Here is a 21,764-nt window from a genome sequence, read left to right on the forward strand (position 1 = left end):
ATATCTTAAAAAATAAGCAAGACTAAGCACAAGCTTTTAAAACTCATTAGAAAATTCTGTACTTAAAGCCTGTCACTTCCTCTGTAGCAGGGGAACAAAGCGAGATTCATGTTTGATGGGGAAGATGAGGATGTACAGCAGAGAGGCCTGGCACATGGCTCAGGTATGTCAGTCTCACAGACAGCACTCTTTTTCTCTCAGGTAATTCCAAGCAAGTGTTCAAGAGAAACATCTGCAGAAGCAATGCAGCTGGCCCAAAGCGGACATCATCTGATCTTCCAGGTCAACACCCAGACTCTTAAAAATGGCACTGGGCCAGCCAAACTAAAATGCTGGTAAACAAAACAGCTCTGTGACACTCCTGTCCTTAACGGAACACCACTAGAAAGGGTGGGAAGTATCCCAGATAATCTCCATCTTCTCCATTCTACATTCTGCTGCCCAGCATGATAATGACCATGATGCCAAGGCAACCAGCAGGAATAGTGCAGAAAAAAACCTGGTTATTTGGAAGAAATACATCTAACAAGCTCTGTATGTGTCTGAATGAGCAGTTTTAGATGGACCTTGCTAGTAAGGTGTAGCGTCACACTGCGAGAGCAGAGAGCTGCACATTTCCATGTTCCTAGTCTCTCAATCAGAAGCAGTTACTAACAATGCCAGAATGTATCACGGCTACGGATGCTGCCAGTTCAGGTACTCAGTACCTTGAAATGAGTAGTTTTCAAATATTTCAAGATGCTGAAAGAGGATCTTAAAATGGACAATGATCAGGAATCTGATCCATTTCTGCCAAAACCAAAACCGAAGGCTATTAAATACACAAGGCTGCTGATCAATAAAGCTGACACACACTGCATAACTTCTGACAAATTGTATTTCAAGATCAGCCTCATAAAAGGGAATGATATACAAAACATTACATTTGAATGTATTAGCGTTAGTCTGACTTTATTCAATGTCCATCCTTCTTAAACACTATGCCTAAACCTGGCATGTGATCCAGTTCATAGTACAGCATGCCTCCTAGTGTGTTCCATGGGCATTTACCCATCTGCTCTTGTAATAATCAAGTATTATTTTATTGTTAGAGTTTTGAGAAGAAAAAAAATGCTACAATTGTTTGATGTCTCTAGAAACGTTTAAATGTCAAGTGTGATAAGAATCAAAATTATGCCACTATCTGGTAGCTGTGTAATTTACAGAGGTAAGGATGTGTGCATGTTTCTGCATGTGCAAGCACATGTCAGAGACTGAAAATAGTTCATGCCTCAAACACTGATACAAAGTTTTGCTCATTATAAAGAAGCTACAACCAAAGAAGCCTCCCTGAAGACTGGGACTTTGAACTGAAAGTCAAACTACTGATTAGATAAAGGGAAACCCATTGTTCAGTCATCTCAGGCTGAGGGAAAGGTGTGCATCCACAAAAGGCCAAAGCCACCAGCTGTGCTGAGAATCATCCCTGGCTGAGTTTGGGGTGGGGGGAGAGCCCAGCTCACAGAAGCCAGGTTTACACAGACTCCCCCCAGCCGAGGGGGAAGGAGGAGGTTTTGGGTGTGTGGTGCAACCTCTGGTCAGAGGCACTGAACACCCATCCTCTGTTACACAAACCGGCCCGGCTGTGGAACCCCCAACCCCACAGGCCACATCCATGGGACCTTCTCGTGAGAGACAGCTGAGGGGGAGCCATAACCCCCCTAAAGTGCTCCCCAGAGGCTTTGCACCACCGGATGCAACAGATCCCGAGTCTGCTGTGAGAGACTGCTCCCCTTTCCCCATGGGGGACATGCCTGGGCATTGCCACCTGGCTCGAGGGTACATAAACCCATGGGATTCTATGCTTTTTGGGGGACCTTCACCACCAAGATGACCAGCTGGAGAGGATCAATGGACCATAGTTGGGATCCACGGAATAGTAATATTTCCCTTATTCTGTCCCTGTCACTCTCTTTCTGTCCCCCCCAACTATTTTTCTACTTCTTTCTTTCTCTCTCTCTCTATTTGCTATCAAACAAAACCCATATTATTGTCACTGGCATATGGTCTCATTTGCACCTTATTTCAGGCAGAGAAATTTCTAAAGAACCCTAATAATTGGATCTTAGCAGCACATTCATACACATAATCTTGATCTTGTTAAATTGCAGAAGTTACAATATGTTCTCCTAGTTCTTCCATGCTGTTAGGCCAATAAAAGCAAAAAAAAAAAAAAATGCTACTAACCTAGGAGGTGGCTTTCCTTTGGCTTCACACTGTATTACAATATTCTCTCGAGGGTCAACAATGTAATCTTTTGGAGATTGCTGAGTTATCGTAGGAGGTTGTGACACTTCATTATGAAATACAACAAAGAGAGAGGATTTTAACAATATTTTCAAAGTATCACCAAGACACTTTTGTAAGCAGATAAAGAAGAATTGCAGTTAGGAATCAAATCATTGACAGAAGAGTGGGATTAGAGTATCCTTTGTATAAGGAGGCTGAAGCTCTCTACCCTTGTAAATCAGTGTAGCTATACTAACTTCCAAATGAGCTATCCTGATTTACAGTGGATGAAGATCTTGGCCAAAAAGTTCAATGAAAATATCATTTCTATACCTCAGATTTCAATAGATTTTCACAAAACCAAAGGACACTTGAATTCTAAGTCCAACAAATCTGAAATGAAGAGTTGCAAGACATAAATCTCCACAAAATGTTTTTTTACCACAAAGGAAGAAAAATTGTATGTTGCTTTGTGCTTCTAAACATTTTATGCATTTCCAAATTCTTTGTGGGTGAAGCTTTTCCACACATTTATTATGTTCGACATACTGAATTAATCTACAAAGCATGCTTTTAGGAATTACTTTTCAGGAGTAAAAAATGTGTTATAAGCAAAAGACTCTGTTAAAAATGACAAAAATAGTATCTAGTTTCCAAATAAAATGAACATGTAAGAAAAGTATAGCACTGATTCCCCTTAAGAAACCCAATAAAAATACAGTCAATCTTGTGAACTGTCCCAGGAGAAGCAATCATTTAACATTTGTGATTTGTCAAGTACTCTAAAATCAGTAGCACAGAACAAAATTTGATTCACCTGTCAAAGTAGTTGGTGTCCACCTATTTTAAGTAATTTATAACCTTTTACCATTTTCTATGCCTATTTTTACATTAAAAAATCCTATTTGTGATATTAAGATAGTGAGAAAGGTGTCTTCCTCAACATTATTCATATGTTTACATTTAAGTGTCGCTTAAAGAAAACTGTTTAATAACATGTCCATGAACATCCTGTGATCATAACTGTCTAAGTGCTGTAAATCACCTTTCCAGCAATACCCTTTGCCAGTGCTTTGGGGTAATTTCTAGCAACTGGAACAACATATTTCAATCATTAGAGTTAGTTGTGTTCTCATGCCTCACTCTAGCCAGTTAAAATTGAACAACTGGGATTTTTAAGTCTTCCTTAAGTATACCATTGTGCATTAAGTAGTACTTTGGACAGACAGAGGTAGCCATCTGTAAAACCCTACCTGTAAGAAATAGCCATGAAAAGAAACCAGATCATGGAACCATAACAAAATAAAGCAGCTAAGCAGAACAGAACAGGCCATGCAGAACTGGGTTCTGCTCCTCACTGCACAGGGGAGAATCCTTGAAAGAGGAAGGCAACATTTTTACATGATGCCTTTGTGTGTATTTCTTCAGCAGTGCTTTGAAGGCAGGCCTTTTCCCTCTCAGAGGCATTTCTTGGGGTCAGTACATGTCAGATGCCTACTTGGGAAAAGCAAATATACTTTGAAAAAGGACATGACATGAACACTGCCCAACCTACAGCATATTCCATCTGATGAACATCAAAGACCTGAAATCTCCACTCCTGTGTTATGACCTGCACTTAATACTGATTAAATTAACCATAAAACTAAAGCTAAGTTAGAACCCATAAAATATGAGGTCTACTTAAATAGCTATATCCACTGTGGATATAAAAATATGTCCACATGAGATATGTAAAATAGTACAAAAGTACATATATTTCAATAAATTTATTTTTTACCAAATATATTTACTCCTGAAAGTAGTAATAAAACACTGCACATGCTGATATTGAGTAAAGATTTTAATGTTCAAATAGCACACCATCAAAAATCACACAATTAATTTATTCAGACTATCAGAACATTGATTTATGTACAGTAGTATTTTCTGAACATCGCATGCACAAAACATCTAGATACAGCAAACCAAATTATCAACAAAATGTCAGAATCACACATTTTGGACTGCAATTCAATTTGCAACACAATCAGTATTAATTTTCAGCAGCACACAGCCTATTTTTAGTGAAGAGTAACTTACATTCTTCTAGAAGTTTTGCTTTTATTCCCACATCAGAATCAGCAGTTGAATGGACAAATGGAGATTAAAGAGAAACATTTGTTAGTGAAGAGAAAATTAGCAATTTTGAGAGGGAAGATAAGTATCTCTGACAAGTACATTGGTCACCATTAGAAAGAAAACATTTAAAACATTTAGCACTGCAACCCATGCAGCAATGCCTGAAATTCCAGTCACAAATTTCCATTGTGTCAGATATTACTACATTTATCTCAAAGGTCATGGTATGAGAAACTTTTCTGAAGTGTTCACTTTTTAAGGGCAACCATGGTATGTGATTTTGGCCTTGCAAGGACATAAAACACTAATACTGAGGAGACAGCAGCAAATAGAATTAATGGAGTGCACTACCCTCATGCTGCAGTCAAAATCAATCCACCCATATGATCACATGGAAGAACTGAGTGAATGCTTCAGGCTAAAATTACACTTGTAAAGACAAAAGCACCTAATTCTACTCAACAGACTTCCAACCCCTTTTGGTTAGGAAAACAACTAAACAAACAAAAAAATCGTCTTAGCTGTCAGATCTTTATTGCTTACTTCCAACGTTTTGCATAAACATGTCTCTTTGGCAAGAGGTCAAATGTCCTTGAGTCCCCTACATTTTCAGTCATTCCTTGCCTGCTTTGAGGAGATGCTGACTAGGAACTAATGAACTTGCTATGGATAGGAACTTCTAACCTGGATGAAACCTAAATGTTCAATTAATCAAGTATATTCCCACCACCAGGTCTCTGTGGTGGGTATTTAGGGAAGACGCACAAAAAAACCTAAGTCCTTCCCTTGTGGTGCTCTCCCAGAGCCCATTCTCATCATGATTTATGAAAGCAATACCATCATTCTAGATGCAATTTCTGGCTAAAAATTCAAGTATGCGACTTTATCAGACCCCACAAAGTTATTAGGCATGAAGTAGAAGGCAATTAAATTCTCAGTAGAGAATTAAAATTATACGTCTAAAAGAGCTATTCATTTTTGTCTGTTGATGTATTTCTGGTAAATTTAACCCAAAATCTTACTCTTAATATAAAGATATTAGAGAGGTGCAGAATTTGTATTAGTTCCTAAACTACAAGACAGGCTTAAAACACTATTTATAGCCCGAAAAGATATTTAAAGAGAAAAATTAAGTTTTGAAAAAAACGCATTCATTCATCAAACTTTCAAAGCCTTCTTTAACCCACAGCTTATTGCTCTAAAGGCATTTACAACACAACAAGTTGGATGTGATTCAGATATATTGATTTTATTACAGAATTACAGGTCATTGGTTTGATAGGCTTGTAAAATGCAGGGGGGAAAAAAAACCCACCAAAGCACTTGCAATGTATGTCAGTGATTATTAAAGAAAAACATGCATTTCTGGAAGGCAGGAAGGTATCAAAACCACAGGGGTAAAGAAAGCCATGCAGATTAGAATCACAGGCAAATTTACGGATGTATTAATCCATCAATTAAACACCAACCCTAATGCTCTCTTCCCTGGTAATTAGTTTAACAAATGAATAGTCAGTGAGAGGTGCAACATGGTTCACCGAATTCTGAAAATGTGATCATGCTTTCATGAAAGAAAGTATCAACCTGAAGCATGAGTAATTTGTTAAAATCAGCTACTAAGAACAGAAAATGCAGCAGCTACCACTGCATCCTCTTCAGCAAGGAGTGCTACCTTCAAGGTTCCCCACTAACAGAGTCCTATCCTGGACAACAACTTCAGATCTTGGGATTTCTCCTCCTCCAGATGTTTCCTCATGTGTTAATGCGGGAGTTCCCTGCTCAGCACATTTTTAACATGTTTTTAACTTAGTTAATTACTTAACTGTTTTCAGGCACTGCTTAAGAACCCTAAGAGCCTTACTTACCCTTTTGCATCAAAAAACAAGATGGTTTGAGTGCCTGAATTTTAGGTACTTGAATTTTTTACTAGCTCTCATATCAGCTCCTGGGAACCCCTTCTCAGAAGGGTGATTGTTTACAGCAGCTATGAGTTGTCCTGGGGTTTTTAGCAAATTATCAATATGATCTTAATTTCACAAATAATTAGCATTTAGCTGGGGTTTTCTGCCCTTCTTCATTTAGATCAAACAAAGGCACACTGAAGTGTAAGTAGGATTCTGTGAGAATCCCACGTTAAACCTTCTCAACTGAACAATGTAAATCATTTTATATGTACAGGTTTTGAAAATCTTCAGTAAGTGTAAATATTCTTAATTATAATGTCCTGATTGAAGTTCCCAAACACACTCCATGTTTTAGCTCCATATTGGAGTTATCTTCATCTTCCTACAGAAATTATTTAACTAATCTTCCATTATTTTCCACTTATTTATCAGGTTAATACTTACAGTCAAGAGGTACATCGAGTGCAGAAATAATTTGGCACAGAAAGAGGACCAGGGAAGCTTTGCTTGTAGGTATGCTCATCTTTTTCATCATGATTTTAGGCTGTACTGAGTAAATCACACTTGAAGAATGAAGTTCAACTTCATAAGACTAGATAGCTTGCAATAGTTATGTAAGTATAGACATGAAACCTGGTAAATAATAAAAAAAAGAACAATATGTAGACACAATGGAGAGTTAAACGATCACATGCATCTCAATAATATTATGAAATACAAGCAGTCTAAACACCATATCCAAAGATAACAGTTACACCATTTGTTCTACTGAAATCCAACAAATCCACCAGTTCTTAGGTCACCTAGATCATAACCCTTTCCTAAAGAAGCTACTAAACAACTCCTATAACCTTATTGAATGGAAATACAAATACCTCTCCTAAGAAGGATAAAGCAGCAGGCAGTCCATCTAGTCAAAAAAGAGTATATACTAAAGATAATAGTCCTCTGAAGTAGATGTAGTGGATTAAAAGCTCTCAACGCCCACCTAGGCTCACCTTCAAGCATCCTGCACCACTCCTGGAAAGAGTTATTTTAAGCATCTCCTCCAAGGAAAACATGTCAAATCATGAATTTGCTAAGTAAACTGTGGAATCTTTCTGCAGCTTTGAGTTAGGTATCCCATCTTCTCCCAACTTTGGAACTCTTTCTAATAAGATAGCTGTAGACTGAATACACAAGACTTCATGAAGGTGCTGAGGTGCTACCATATGTACTGTATCTAGGCTCCTATTTCTGGATTTCTGATTCCTCTCAAAATAGGTAACATCAAAATACTTTGTCATTTCTAGCCTGAAACCAAAATCTAATTAACTGTCAGCATATTCTCAAACACCCTTCTCCTCCTTTCATATGTGACGAGCTGTCGGAAATGAAACTTAAGGGAAATCTGTTCTTTGAAATGTGCTAGATTCCCCCCTCCGCCAAGCATGAGAGATCACATTAGCCACGCAGAATAATTCTGGCTCCTTCCTTGTTTTTTGCATTCAGGACCAAGCTTGAGCTGAGAAGAATGTTGGAGAAGTGAAAACTAGCTGCCTGCAAGCCCCATAAGCATCACCAGTGACCTACAAAGAGCTATGCAGCCTTAGAAATCCAAATGGTGCTTACGCAATGCATTCTCAGTAAATGGACATCCCCTGAGAAAGTACTTCCAGGATGCTAGATGGATCAGAAATTTCACAGTGATCAGCATTAATTCAACTTGAAGTGAAGTGAACCATGACTTGCTCAGCTCTGGCCACAGATATGAAACACAATGCTATCCAGTCCACAAGGAGTTAAAGTTGCAAAGAAGCAGCCACTTTACAAATGTTAAATAAAGAGTTGTTTGTGCTTCCTGAAGTTACTTAAACCAGTCTATGCTAAGAATTTCCCTCAATTTCACATTACAGAAGAAATTATGCCTCTTAATTGCTGCTATAAATTATCCTTCTCTTTGTACAGTCCTCTGAGAAGAGACTAGAATTGGAAACTATAACTGAGGTGTGGAGCTCTACCTTTGATCCTCACCTAGGACATCAAGTTCCCTGATTCTTACTGTCACTATCTGTAAAACAGATTTTTGTTTCAAAATAAGAATATTCCAGTAGGCTAAGGTTCTAGACATGTACTACTTGGAGCTGTTGGAAACTGCTGACTGGGGCATCACGGGAGAGGGCAAGTTGCTTATGGACATTCCAAACTATCTCTAGGACTTCGTACCGTAACGTAACGACTAATTATTTGTCACGGCAGATTAGAAAAATTACAAAACATATCAGAAGAGAGAACACTGTAGTTCTGGCCTTTGCATACTTATTTATACAAACTGGAACTGCACAAGCAGACAAGGTGGCATGCCTACCTCCAAACTACTTAGAAAGGGGTTCAGACATATAGCAGGAATGCATGAAAAATACTCAGACTTTCCTAGAAGAATGAACTGAACTTTCCTACATTTTAAATGAGCACCCTAAATTGCTGGGGCTGGGGAAGGTGAGAAGTGTTTTCTCCATCCAGTTTTTGGCACATATAGTTTACTATGCTCCTGCTGCAGTGAGCAAGGGGAAGGAGAAGAGCTTTTATCAAGAGTGCCTGAGAGCACTCCAGCACGTTTCCTGCAATGAAGTGCTCCCCAGAAAAGCTGATTTTATTCCATCAACTACAGCTGTCTGCCCTTCTCCAGTTAAACTAGGTTCTCACCCCCTGTTCTTCTGATCCTTGTGTCATCTCCTCATTACAGTATCACTGCAATTATCAAGGGGCCCTCTCTGTGCAATGACCCAGAATTTACAGGATACTCTGAAGTATTGCACAATTGAACCTTGACTTTTATTGGTTCTTCCTATGCAACGTTTCAGTTCTCCTTACGAAACCCTGAAAACCTGATTATCCACTTTACTGTCTTGTTCTTTCAACATGTAAAATGAGTATTGCAGTGATTTGAGAGTATTTTAAAATTAAATTGCATTTGCTTTGAACAAGTACAAATGAATACACAAGCACTGGTGAATCAGGCAGGAGCAATTAAAATGATGGGGAAAGTAATACCCTTGAGAAATTGTCTCATACTGTCTACTTCTGCTACTGCAATGTTCCAGCAGGATACCTATTGAATCTGCTGCTGGGATGTTTGCATACAATATGGGAATTCAACCTGAGAGAGGCAATGTGCCCAAAGTGTTTGCGATAGAACATTACTGAAAATGATTTTAGGTTTGTCGGCACAACTGGGTGCTCTTGCTGAATATATTCAAGATTAAATCTGGCACAATTTAGTATGAATACAACAGCTGCTATATAGAACTAAACATTGCTTTGACATAACATTATCTGCTACAAAATAAGGCCAGGCCTCCAAGCGCAGATCAATGTAAAGGCTTCAATTGCAAAACTTGAAATATTTATACAGCAGATTGCCTTTTCCTCCAGACAATTTATTTAAGATCTTGTGTAACTCAGACATTTTGTCCTACCCTTTTCATAGGAAAACACATGTATTGTGACAGTTCATTCAGGAGTTTACTCACCAATTTGTACAAAATTAGATTTTCTGTACCACCATACCTCCTTTGTACTTAAAAAAATGTCACTTGTTACATCTTCTGTGAAAAGCAATTTCAAATGACCTAAATGTACTTAACGACTTGTACATAAAAGAAAGAGTGTTGAAGATTATAATCAAAAAGCACAAAATGCTTGTTTTTGAGGACAACTGCAATAGCCTTATCACTTAATGGAAGGTCTTTACAGGGCTTATGTGTTTTACACAGCTATGCTAAGTATGCAAGTATTAATAAGATGACTTAATATATTTTTGAACAACTGGTTTCAAATTTCACACTTTTTTTTTTAGGTTATCTAGTATTTGCAATAACAGGTCACATAAAAAACTCTAATTGGAAACAATTATTTAATTTAAAACCTTTCAAATAGAAACTGGTAACAATGCACTCAGCATTACACTACCTAAGCAGCACAGACACAGCACTAATAGAAACAATAATGCTATTTAGATATTGCCTTTATTCTAACTATTTTTATGGAGGTAGCATGACATAATAGACTAAAGACCCATGTATGTGTCAACAGGCCTAAGGAGTATTCAAAATTCTGCTCTTGAATAATCTTGTAGTCAATGCAGTCCCCACCGATTTGCTTTCCCTATCTCTTACCTATTAGGTGTAAATTATCCAAGTTATGGTCTGTTTCCAGGTAGCTGGTATTAATCTACTTACCACAGGATACATAGCTCTAGAGTGTCTGAATAGAGGTGCACATAAAAAGAAATAATTTTTAAAACTTTCTAAAAGTACACCAAATTAGACCTATTTCTCATCCTCTAGAACCCTGGAAAACACCACACTGGTCTCCTCCAAGTTTTCAATTTGCCACAATCTACTATAAATCTATCCTCTGAAGTCATCAGGGAATACTAAATCATCTTCTGTGACCTCCTGTTTATGAAGCTTAAGCCCATTGCTTTGGATTTGGCTACACTAAACGTGCTGTACAGACATACCTTTAGAGAGAACTGGATGAAAAATAAACTACACAGACAGAACTCCTGAATTAAACAAGATCTCCTCAGGACTAATTCAGATGCTTCAGGTACTTATTAGGGTTAGATGTTTATATGCATTTAGCCATTTTCAAGCTATTTTGACAAAGGCAGATGGCCTTGTGTGCCACACTAAATGTTCTCAGCAGTTTTATATACAGCAAAAAATCATCAGCCTGGTTACACTCCTGAACTGCCACTGCACTCAGCATTACTGTTTTGGCTCTGAGACTGTACTTAAGCATTCATAGTGGTCTCCTTCCTTTTCACGATCCAGACACAATTTACAGTCTCTCTACTCTCACTCTCTATTTTCCACTATGGGAAAGCCACTTAGTCCTTGAAACTTCTTTATTGACAATCCTATATTAAGACCTGCCAGCTGGTTTGTTATTCATCAAAGTCTGGTCTGTTTTGCTACATAGTTAAATTCATGTTTTTATTAATTGGTTTCACATGGCAATAAGTCAAATGCTTTTCAAAGTCTTTTACATTGACACCATCATCTTACCAAACCTGTAATTTTATCAGATATTAGAAGATTAAAATCAAGTTTCTGTCAATAATTTGTTTTACAAGCCCTACTTTCCATAAAACTCTGAGCAGAATCAATTTTACTCAAGGCCTTTAATTCCCTATCAGCTGAGTCCCCAATCAGCTTTTTCCATATGTTCACTGTGATTTATATCAGGCTATATTTACCCTGCTCAATCTGCTTGTCTATTCTGAATCTGGGCAGAACACCAGCTTTCTTCCAGTCTTAAGGAACATATTAAAAATGAAAACCTGCGAACCAGATATCTTCCCCACTGGCTCTTTTGGAACTCACAGGTAGACCCACTGCACCTACACTTGCTGAATTACATAAAACTATGTATCTTCAACATCTACTAATGGTTACTATGACTAAAGAAGCTTCCCATCCATATATGATGCATCATAATTTTTCTTCCAATTTGTCATGTTACTTGAAATAATAAAACAACAGCAAGAGAAGAAAATTACTGTGGAGTACATCAGAAAACAGTGCTGACCCTGTTTCTGTTCCTAAGACTTGGTCCTAAAAAAAGCCCTAAATATTTGCTTGCTTGTCTCCACCATGGCAATGACCAACACATCTGCCATGAGAACAGAAGCTCTTTCAACACAAGTATCAATACTGACTGTACATCTGCACAGCCCCAGCACAATGAGATCCAACTGCTTCCAGCATAACTTCAGTATCAACTGCTGAACCAGCAACGGAGAACCACTTCAATTATTCACCCATTTTCCACTGCCACAGAACTGCACTTGTACCCTGATGCACCCTTGCATGAGGCTGACTCCTCTGGCCCTGCCAGGACTGAGCAGAGTTTGCACTGCTCTTCCCTGAACACTATAAAATTTCATAGGTGCTAACTGGATCTCTTTGGTAAATCACTATGAGCTAAAAAAGCAAGAATAGCAGTTCTTAAAAAATCCACTCTTATTTCAACTGTCTGCTCAAGAAATACAATCTATGAGCACCAAAAAATGTAGGGAAAAAAAACCCCAAACAACTAAGCACAGAGATCAAATCTCTAATTAAGGACTGCAGGTAAGCCTGTAAACTCAGTCATGTGTCACAGACTTGAATCCTTAGAGCAGCCACTTAGAGTTGATTTTTAAAACACTGGAGCAAAGCCAATCTGTCCTTTTACAGTTGTCTTACATATTCCCTGAAGGCCTATATTGGATTTGGCCTTTTTGAGGATTTAAAAAGAGCAGCACTTACTTTTTAGATCCTGCTCAACTTAAATTATAAACTGCTTTGGCGGGGGTGACTATGTACATGGCTGAGCAAAGCTGCAGATAGCCCTCAAATAGGTAGGTAAGCCTAGTAAGCCTGGCAGGTTTAGATGCCTCCAGAGTCAAATCAGCATCTGAACAGCACTTTTGTATTGCAAATTTAAACAGATGTCTCAGTCTTGCTAGGGTCTTTTCTGGTGTCATAAATTCTTGATTGGATTCAGATTCTTTCACCTTTTTTACCCCCTTGCACAAAAATGATGGAATGGAACATAAAGCTAATGGTGTAGTGACATCTATTTCAGTAGCCCTTTAGAGTCATTACAGCCTGAACACTTCATCTCTCATGCATGTATACATACTTTACTGCCTTTCAAAGACTTGGTTGAGATGCTTGAATTGAGTGTAACTTCGCAAATCTGCTGAAGACCATAAGTTTACAAAGGGGGGAGTGAAAACATAACTTGCATCAGTTTAGAGAGAGCTAGTTTAGCTTGAAGCAAATCACTAAATATGGGGATGAAGGAAAGAATTCTGCTTGATCATTAAAATTCTCAGTAAGTTAGAAAGAATTCAGAGTAAGTGAGAGAAAATAAACTAAGAAAACACATTTTTACAGGACATGGATGGTAAAAACAGGTACCTAGATGATGATATTATTAGGATAGCTCTTTACACTTCAACACTTTTAGAGCATGCAAATGATCTTGTTGCTCCCTAAGTACAAATAATTCAGCACGAAGTTCAACAAGACAAACATTTGCAAGTAGCCCATCTCTTTCCCTCTGAAAGGTTTTGCAATAGAACAAAACAGTGCTTACGAGAAAAAATATCAATGTATCATCAGCCTGCTATGACAACCATACCATAGTGTGCAAATAGAACTAGAAGGAAAACTGCAGCGGGCAGAAGGAAAATGCACCTTTAACCTCAGTGAAGACTCCCAGTTCAGTTATTTATAAATATGCAAAGAGGATGCTCAGCTGAAATATTCCCTGAAATATTAATTTCTTTACCTGGGAGATAGGATGAAATGGATTTTTTTTCTATTTTCCTAATTTTTTTCTACCCATTAGAATATATGATGACCTACCTATGGAGAACGTAATACATTCTGTATTACACTGGTTAATTACCTTCTTTGCATCCCTACCGCTAACTCCAAAAGCACTGACTGTCCAGAGTATTCCATGAAGATATTCTCATGAAAACCATACTGTGCAAAAGAGCAGAATTTGATTCACAGTCAGGGCAACTCCTCCCTTGGGGAAGTAGAGCAGAAACCACTAATATTAGCATGAAATGCTGGAATAGTTATGGTAAAGAGGAGGTCACTCAGAATAGGGACATTGCCAGAAACTGAGGACTACAGCATTCCGTCAGATATGAAACCTTAACAAGTACATGAACAAAGGAGGGTAAACAGTGCAGAGGGTACAAACTCCAGCTAGCTGCTCTGGGTTCGTTTTTTGGAGATGGGGGTTGGGGACTAGCCACCTATGTGCAACACACTACTTAACAGGTAAAAGTCAGCCTGTTTGCTCATTTAATTTTAAATATTTCTGTTAAAGTAGTTACAATTACACCTGTTACCTGCCCACCACTAAAAACTGAAATGAACAGAGAACTCTGATACAAACACTTCAACACTATAGAAATATTCTTGCCTTTCTCTCTAAAAGTGAGAGCTGATAATCTTCACAATGATTATAGCTGTGCAAACCAAGTCTGTTCCTGCTTTAAACAGCAGTAATTAATGCTTCTACTGCTCCCAACAGGATTATGTGAGACTTAAGTAAATGAACCAACTTTTAATTTGTTTGTAGATACCACCAGTGTTGTGGTACATTTCACAACCAGGTCACTACGCTCAGAAATGCTGCTGAGGATCATATGTGCAGGGGTGACCAGTGTCCTAACAACGGTCAGAAAGAACTTGCCTAGTTCAAGATTTTCTGAAAGTGATTTCTGAAGTGATTTTTATCACTTCTTTACATGAGCATCTCTAATTTCCCCTCACTCTCAAATAACTCATAACAACTCACAAAGTTCTGATTAACTTCACTGCCTTCATAAAGCTTGCCTGCTGCAGCTGGACACCTCAATTCTATAGATAAAATAAAGCAGGGAAGGTTGGCATTCAAGTTTTCTTTTTTTCTCTGCTGCCTTTGTCTTCCTTTTTTCTTTTCTTGAATCTCTGCTCAGCCCTAGTGAGGCCACATCTGGAGTGCTGTGTCCAGTTTTGGACTCCTCAGGACAAGAGAGACATGGAGTTACTGGAGAGGGTCCCACAGAGGGTAACTAAGATGAGTAAGGGGCTGGAGCACCTCTCTTACAAGTAAAGGCTGAGGGAGCTGGGTGTGTTCAGCCTCAAGAAGAGACAACTGAGAGGGGACCTCATCAATGTCTGTCAGTGTCTGAAGGGAGGGTGTCAGAAGGATGGAGCCAAGCTCCTCTCAGTGCTGCCAGGTATTGGGACAACAAGCATTAGGTAGAAACTGATGGACAGAAAGTTCCACCTGAATACGAGGAAGAACTTCTTTACTGTGTAGGTGACTGAGCACTGGATCAGATTGTACAGAGAGGCTGTGGAGTCTTCCTCATTGACGATATTCAAGAACTGTCTAGACACAATCCTGAGCAATGTGCTCCAGGACAAGCCTGCTTGAGCAGACAGGTTGGACCAGATGACCCATTGTGGTCCCTTCGAACTTTACCCATTCTGTGGTTATTGTGGACATTGTGGAAATTTAAATGGGAGTACACAGCAGGGTAAGGCCTGACAGGACGTGCACAGCATCTGTGAACAATGACACAACCACACTGTGAAAAATAGCACAACCTCACTGCCTGCTGCCATCATTTAGAGCTTACTTGGCTGGCACTTGAGACGGCAAAGGAGACTTGTCATCTGCCCTCAAGACCTCCACAGGGAGCTCACCACCACAACACAGGTAGATTCTGCCAGGGTTTCTCACATTGTGCAGGAGTAAGGCACAGAGTGATCTGGATGCACTGTCTTCTGCCTACAAATATTAATTGTTAATTAATTAATCCGTGAGGTGGCAGACTCACCCAGAGAGAGGTCAGGACAGACACTTCTCTGAGCTTGGAGTTCAGGGGAGAGAAGAGTGAAGGTGTAGGGCAGACAACTAACTGTTGAAGCAAAACGCTGCAATGGGATTGAGAAGATACCAGATAAATAATACCTCTTGGGATGGGAAAGGCAAGAAGGAAAGTGTGCACATACTTAAAGGCAGAAAGGTTGAAATTTCATGTTAAAATTTAATATGCATTAAGTCAGATGTAAAGAAATTGAAAGTATTCAACATGATATTAACATGAAAACGGAGATATTTCAGCACAGACTGCTGGGACTGTAATCATCCTGACCTCTCACTCTGAAGTACAAATCATGTACATCATTCTACTCCTCATACAGCTCTTACTTTAGTCAATTCCCTTGCTAGTGGACATCAAAGCCATGCCAAAATATAAGCAGGCAGAGAAGACCAGCCTGGCTGAACAGAGAGGTTTGGCTTCAACTCGGTGAAAAAAGGAGAGCGTGTGACCTTTGGAAGAAGGGGCAGGCACCTTGGTAGGATTACAAAGCCAGTGTGAGGTTAGGCAGGGAGAAAATTAGAAGGACCAAAGCCCAATTACAACTTAATGTGGCTACTGATGTAGAAAACAATAAAAAATTTTCTATAACTACATGAGCAACAAAAGGAGGGCCAAGAAGAATTCCCACCCTTTATTGGATACAGGGTGAAACATAGTGACAAAGGATGAGGAAAGAGCTGAGATACTTCTTTGAAATGCCTTCTTTGCCTCAGTCTTAAAAAACAAGACCTGTTGTCCTCCGGGTACCCAGCCTCCTGATCTGGGACACAGGGACAGGGAGCAGAATGAAGCCCCCATAATCCAAGAGGGAATGGTCATTGATCTGCTACACCACTTAGACACACACAAGTCAATGGGGCTGGATGAGATTGACCCAACAGTATTGAGGGAGCTGGTGGAAGTGCTCACTGAGCCACTCTCCATGATTTACCAGCACTCCTGGCTAACTGGGATGGTCCCAGTTGACTGTAGGTTAGCTATTGTGATGTCCATCTACAAGAAGGGTGAGAAGGAGGATCCAGAGAACTCAGCCATGTCAGCCTGACATCAGTGCCAGGGAAGATCATGGAGCAGATAATCTTGAGTGCCATCATGTGTCGCATACAGAACAATGAGGGGTTCAGGACCAGCCACAACAGGGGTTTAGGAAAAGCAGGTCCTGCTTGAGCAACCTGAGATCCTTCTATGACAAGGTGACCCACTTAGCAGATGAGGGAAAGGCTGTGAATGTTGTCTACTAGACTTTATTAAAGCCTTTGATACTGTTTCCCACAGCACTATCCTGGAAAAACTGGAAAAACTTGGATGAGCATACTCTTTGATGAGTAAAAGAACTGGCTGGATGGCTGTGCCCAGAGAGTGGTGGTGAATGGCAGCCAGTTGGCAGCTGGTCACCAGTGGTGTTCCCCAGGGCTCAGTATTGGGGCTCCTCCTGTTCATTATCTTTATCAATGATCTGGATGAGGGAACCAAGTGCACCCTCAGCGAGTTTGCAGACGACACCAAGCTGGGTGGGAGTGTTGCTCTGCTGGAAGGAAGGAAGGCCCTACAGAGGGATCTGGACATGCTGCATCGATGGGTCAAGGCCATGAGGTTCAAGAAGGCCAAGTGCCAGGTCCTGCACTTGGGTCACAACAACCTCCAGCAGTGCTACAGGCTGGGGGAAGAGTGGCTCGGAAGTGGCCCAGTGGGAATGGATTCTGGGGGTTTTGGCCAGCAGTCATCCGAACACAAGCCAGTGTGTGCCCAGGTGGCCAAGAAAGCCAATGGCATCCTGGCCTGTATCAGCAATGGTGTGGCCAGCAGGACCAGGGCAGGGATTGTCCTTCTCAATCGTACTCAGCACTGGTGAAGCTACACCTTGAATCTTGTGTTCACTTTTGGGCACCCCACTACAAGCAAGACACTGAGGTGCTAGAGTGTGTCCAGAGAAGGGCAATGAGGCTGGTGAAGGGTCTGGAGCACAGATCTCATGAGGAACAGCTGAGGGAGCTGGGACTGTTTAGCCTGGAGAAAAGCGGGCTGAAGTGGGACCTTTTGAAATGAGGTTGTAACGAGGTGGGGGTTGGCCTCTTCTCCAAAGTAACAAGAGATAGGACAAGAGGAAATGGCCTCAAGTTGTGCCAGGGGAAGTTTAGATTGGATATGAGAAAAAATTTCTTCACGGAAAAGGCGGTCAAGCACTGGAACAGATTGCCCAGAGAAGTGGTTTAGTCGCCATGCCTGGAGGTATTTAGAAGACGTGTACATGTGGCACTTTGGGACATGGTTTAGTGGGGGACTTGACAGTGCTGGGTTAATGGCTGGATGTGACGATCTTGGAGGTCTTTTCCAACCTAACCCATTCTGTCATACTGTGATTCTGTAAAAATGAACATTTTCAGTTCAGAGCAGGGTGAGTGCCTTGGATCAAAACTTCGGAAGCATAGATGACATTTTGGATGAACCAGCATTGCACCCGTTATTCCTTCTCCCTGGAGTCTATTCTTATCCAGAACTACCATCTTCTTTCCATTTACTACTATATCTTTCTTCCTGTTTAAGACAAACTGTGTGATTTTAGCCAGTTTTACTGACACTGACTATTAAACCACATCTGTGCAAACGGACAGACCCATGTTGCTATGTTATTCTAGGGGGAAGACTTCAAATAACAGATATAATTTACTAAAATTCATATTTTTAGGATTTACCCTTCATTTTGCCAATGTTATTCAATCAAATCTCTGACTGGCTTCATTTGGCTAAATCAAATATTGGTTTGATTAAGATTTGTTTTATAATCTTTACTCCAGCTGATTCCGTTAACTCTCTGTTCCCCAGCCATTTTCTTGTATCTGCATTATCAAAGACCAGAAAAAGAGAATTTGTTCAAAAATATAAATTAATGTCTATTTTTATGCATTTCACATTTACGTAAATGTGAAAAATTTCTCTGCTATTATGATTTAAAGGATTAGTATGGCTTTTAGTTGAATGTATTTTTCAGTTTAATGTATCAAAAAATAAAACCCTGCAGCTTAATTCTCACAATAAATCTTGCACTTCTAATAGAGTTTTAAAACATCATTAAAAAACTGAAACCTAAATTGGGTGTGCTAACCCACATTTCCATGCTGTTGCTCTTTCATTTGAAATATATTTTTTATGTTAAGAATATTTTCAATTTTCCATTTAAAAGAATCAGAGAAGGCACTTAAAACCACTGAAATAATGTAATTTCAGGTGCAATTTAAGCCAGCACAATAGGACAAAGCAAATAACTAGAGCCGGAGTATGCCTTTTTATAAAGTCATTAATTCAAACCTTAAGGGTAAAAAAGCTCATTTATTCATCAAGAAGTTAATCCCGTTTGTCCCGTAACTGGGAAATAGCTTTCCCTGCATTTTTTTTTTTGTATGTCTGTGCTCCTCATTAATGAAACAAAAAAATTTTACCCAGGACTTCACATCTATTATATAAGTAAACATTACACTTTGATGTAAAAATTTACATTGTTCACAGAATCATTTGAATTTCACATTCATATTACCACTGAGGAGATAAAAGAAATTTCTTTAAAAGAAATTTCACTGCCATATTCACTACTGTTTTCTTTGACTTTTTAAAACTACTTTATCCTTTATATCAAAATCTCAAATGCGAACAGCACACATTGCAAGAATAGTATTTTTTTCTGTTTAAATTAAGGTCATCACAGTTCTGCACAGTCATTCCAATGGATGACTAAAAACTTTATTCCATTAAAAGTACTCTCTCTCACTCATTATGTGAATACTATTGCAAGCATATATGATATCCTTCCACAAAATAATACTAAATACTGAATTAAAGAAAGATTCTTCAAGGTGAAGGAAAAGGAGCATTGCAAGAGGAAAACACAATACAGAATCCCCAAATAACTAAAAAAAATATATTCATGAAATTCTGTTGCTAGTTCTGCAAAAGCACTTCACTACACAACTTGTAAACCAGACTGTAAATTGGTACTAGCAGACTGATAACTGTACTACTGTATTCACACTAGAGAATGACTACATTTAATGATTCAAAAATAAAAATAGCTTATTTACATTTATACCTATATAATATTTGTATTACACAATGAGGCTTCCAAAGTAATATCTGCTTTTTATGACAATATGTCTAGGCAGAGAAACAAGGCAGCACTGAAATGAAATTAATTCCTATTCTCATGAAAAGGCACTGTTTTATAATTATGTATCCATTTTCTTTCCAAACTTCCATTTTTTCCTAAGCCAGGTTATTTGCTCAATTTCTAGACACACATAGAAATTGAGCAAATTAAAAAAAAAAAAATGAAAACCAAATTTCTCTCCAATTACACAAGTACACTAAGAGTAATTTCTCACAGCACAACTATTAAAAATTATTTCACTCAATTTTGCCAGGTCTAATTTGTTTGCAGTTATAACATCTAATGCATGTTTTTCATGAAAATGCAGTACCAAATATGAATGTTTCAGAAACAGAAATTTCAAGAAACTATAACAGTGAAGGCAAGACATTTAAAAAGTGAAAATAAATCATTCCTCATTAGCTTTGATTACTTCAAACACTTGGCTATGGTTTACAGTTTTTATAAATTATCTTACTCTTTGAGGCAATTTTCAGTCAATCCAGTCATAGTTAGAATAACAACGTATCAAGGCAGCTTGTCAGTCAGACCCTTCTCCTTCACACATCTTGAAATACTGATCCTTCAAAGAAAACACAAAGGACTGTTCACTTGACTCTCAAGCAACACCTGCAGGTGATACAGCTATATTAGCATAACACTGTTTTGGATTTCAGCACATAAAGAATGAAAAATTGCTATAAATCAACATTAAAGGTCAAAATTATTTTCTCAGACATGTTGATTTGAACTGAGAGAGATGCTGTTGTCCCAGGATTTTTAATTTTACATTAAGTTGCCTTACTGCTTATACACCAGAGAAACTGTAATATAACTAAAACCAGAAAGTACTCTTTAATCTTTAATATATTATTAAATTTTGGTGGTTTTGCAATTTATCCAGAGATATAGTACCACTTAAAACTGTTCTTTATTGTATTCATTTTAATCAAATGTTATTTTAATTGGGTCTGTAAGGACATGTAGAAACTACTGCACCATAGGGAAGAAAGTAATTTTTGATCTTCTGTTCTTACATCTTTAAAACCAGTCTGGTTTTCAGTCTGACCTTTAACTTCCCTCCAGGCATTATTCCCTAGGGTTCCACTGCTTCAATTCCCAATTCAGATTTGCTCAAAAGAAGAACGTATCTCAAAGCAGCACTTCTGGAAATCAAGACATATGGAAATGGCGATGTCTTACCAAATTTTCCATATGGTCTATGGGAAGAAGTAGAAACCTAAGGTAGGGCTCCTGGGAAATGCTTCATAGACCACATGGACATAGCACAAACAAAAAGGCAACTCTACCCACCAGGTTGGTTCCTGATGTTTATGAGGGTGTCACCATGTGAGCACACTGCAGAACTGGAGGGCCTCCTTCCAAAAAGGAGCAAGAAATCAAGGCAAGACCTTCCTTAGACAAGCAGCTGTGAATGTACTGCAATCCTCCCTCCCTCGCCCTGATTTCACCTAAGCACCATTCCTTCTAGAAGACAGAAAGGGGCTGCCTTCTTCCACAAAAGCTGTAAGCTAGCCAGCTCCACCAGACTGACACAAATGCTATTCTCCATGCTGCTGAGAGCATAGCCATCTATGAAGAGAAACAGTGATGGGAAATAAAGCCCATCAAGGGAAAAAACCTTAATCAGACCTTGAGTAAGAACAGTCTACCTCACCTTGAAGAAGAGGGCTTGGGCATGGCTTTTCTTACTGTCAGAATGAGAAAATACTAACTCAATAATACCTTCTCATAGAGGTCGGTTACAATACCTAAGACTGGCTGGCAAATCCAGGCTGCAAAATTAAGGCAGCCCCTCTCCCAGTCCTCATTCCTTCCTTGCAGAAACTTGACTCAAGGTGTTTCACTGCAATGATTTGGTAAGTAGTTCAACAGT

At 39.0% G+C, this 21,764-nt stretch overlaps 1 protein-coding gene across 43 annotated transcripts in view; it reads right to left on the reverse strand.

The window, feature by feature from the left end:
* The window catches only part of NRCAM (neuronal cell adhesion molecule), a 149,516-nt gene that overhangs the window by 62,049 nt on the left and 65,703 nt on the right, over positions 1 to 21,764 (reverse strand). For 31 of the 43 annotated variants that reach the window (XM_032106392.1, XM_032106397.1, XM_032106403.1 and 28 more), the window contains 3 exons: positions 6,738 to 6,926; positions 4,351 to 4,368; positions 2,227 to 2,332 (listed from right to left, as the gene is read on the reverse strand). In XM_032106392.1, coding sequence (XP_031962283.1) covers positions 2,227 to 2,332; positions 4,351 to 4,368; positions 6,738 to 6,828 — 215 coding nt within the window. In that variant the 5' untranslated portion in view covers positions 6,829 to 6,926. Of the gene's footprint in view, positions 1 to 2,226; positions 2,333 to 4,350; positions 4,369 to 6,737; positions 6,927 to 20,345; positions 20,472 to 21,764 lie in introns of those variants that run through there. The other 12 variants (XM_032106416.1, XM_032106402.1, XM_032106409.1 and 9 more) reach the window with 3 other exon arrangements.

The sequence above is a fragment of the Corvus moneduloides genome, chromosome 4 (assembly GCF_009650955.1).
Source record: "Corvus moneduloides isolate bCorMon1 chromosome 4, bCorMon1.pri, whole genome shotgun sequence".
NCBI lineage: Eukaryota > Metazoa > Chordata > Aves > Passeriformes > Corvidae > Corvus > Corvus moneduloides.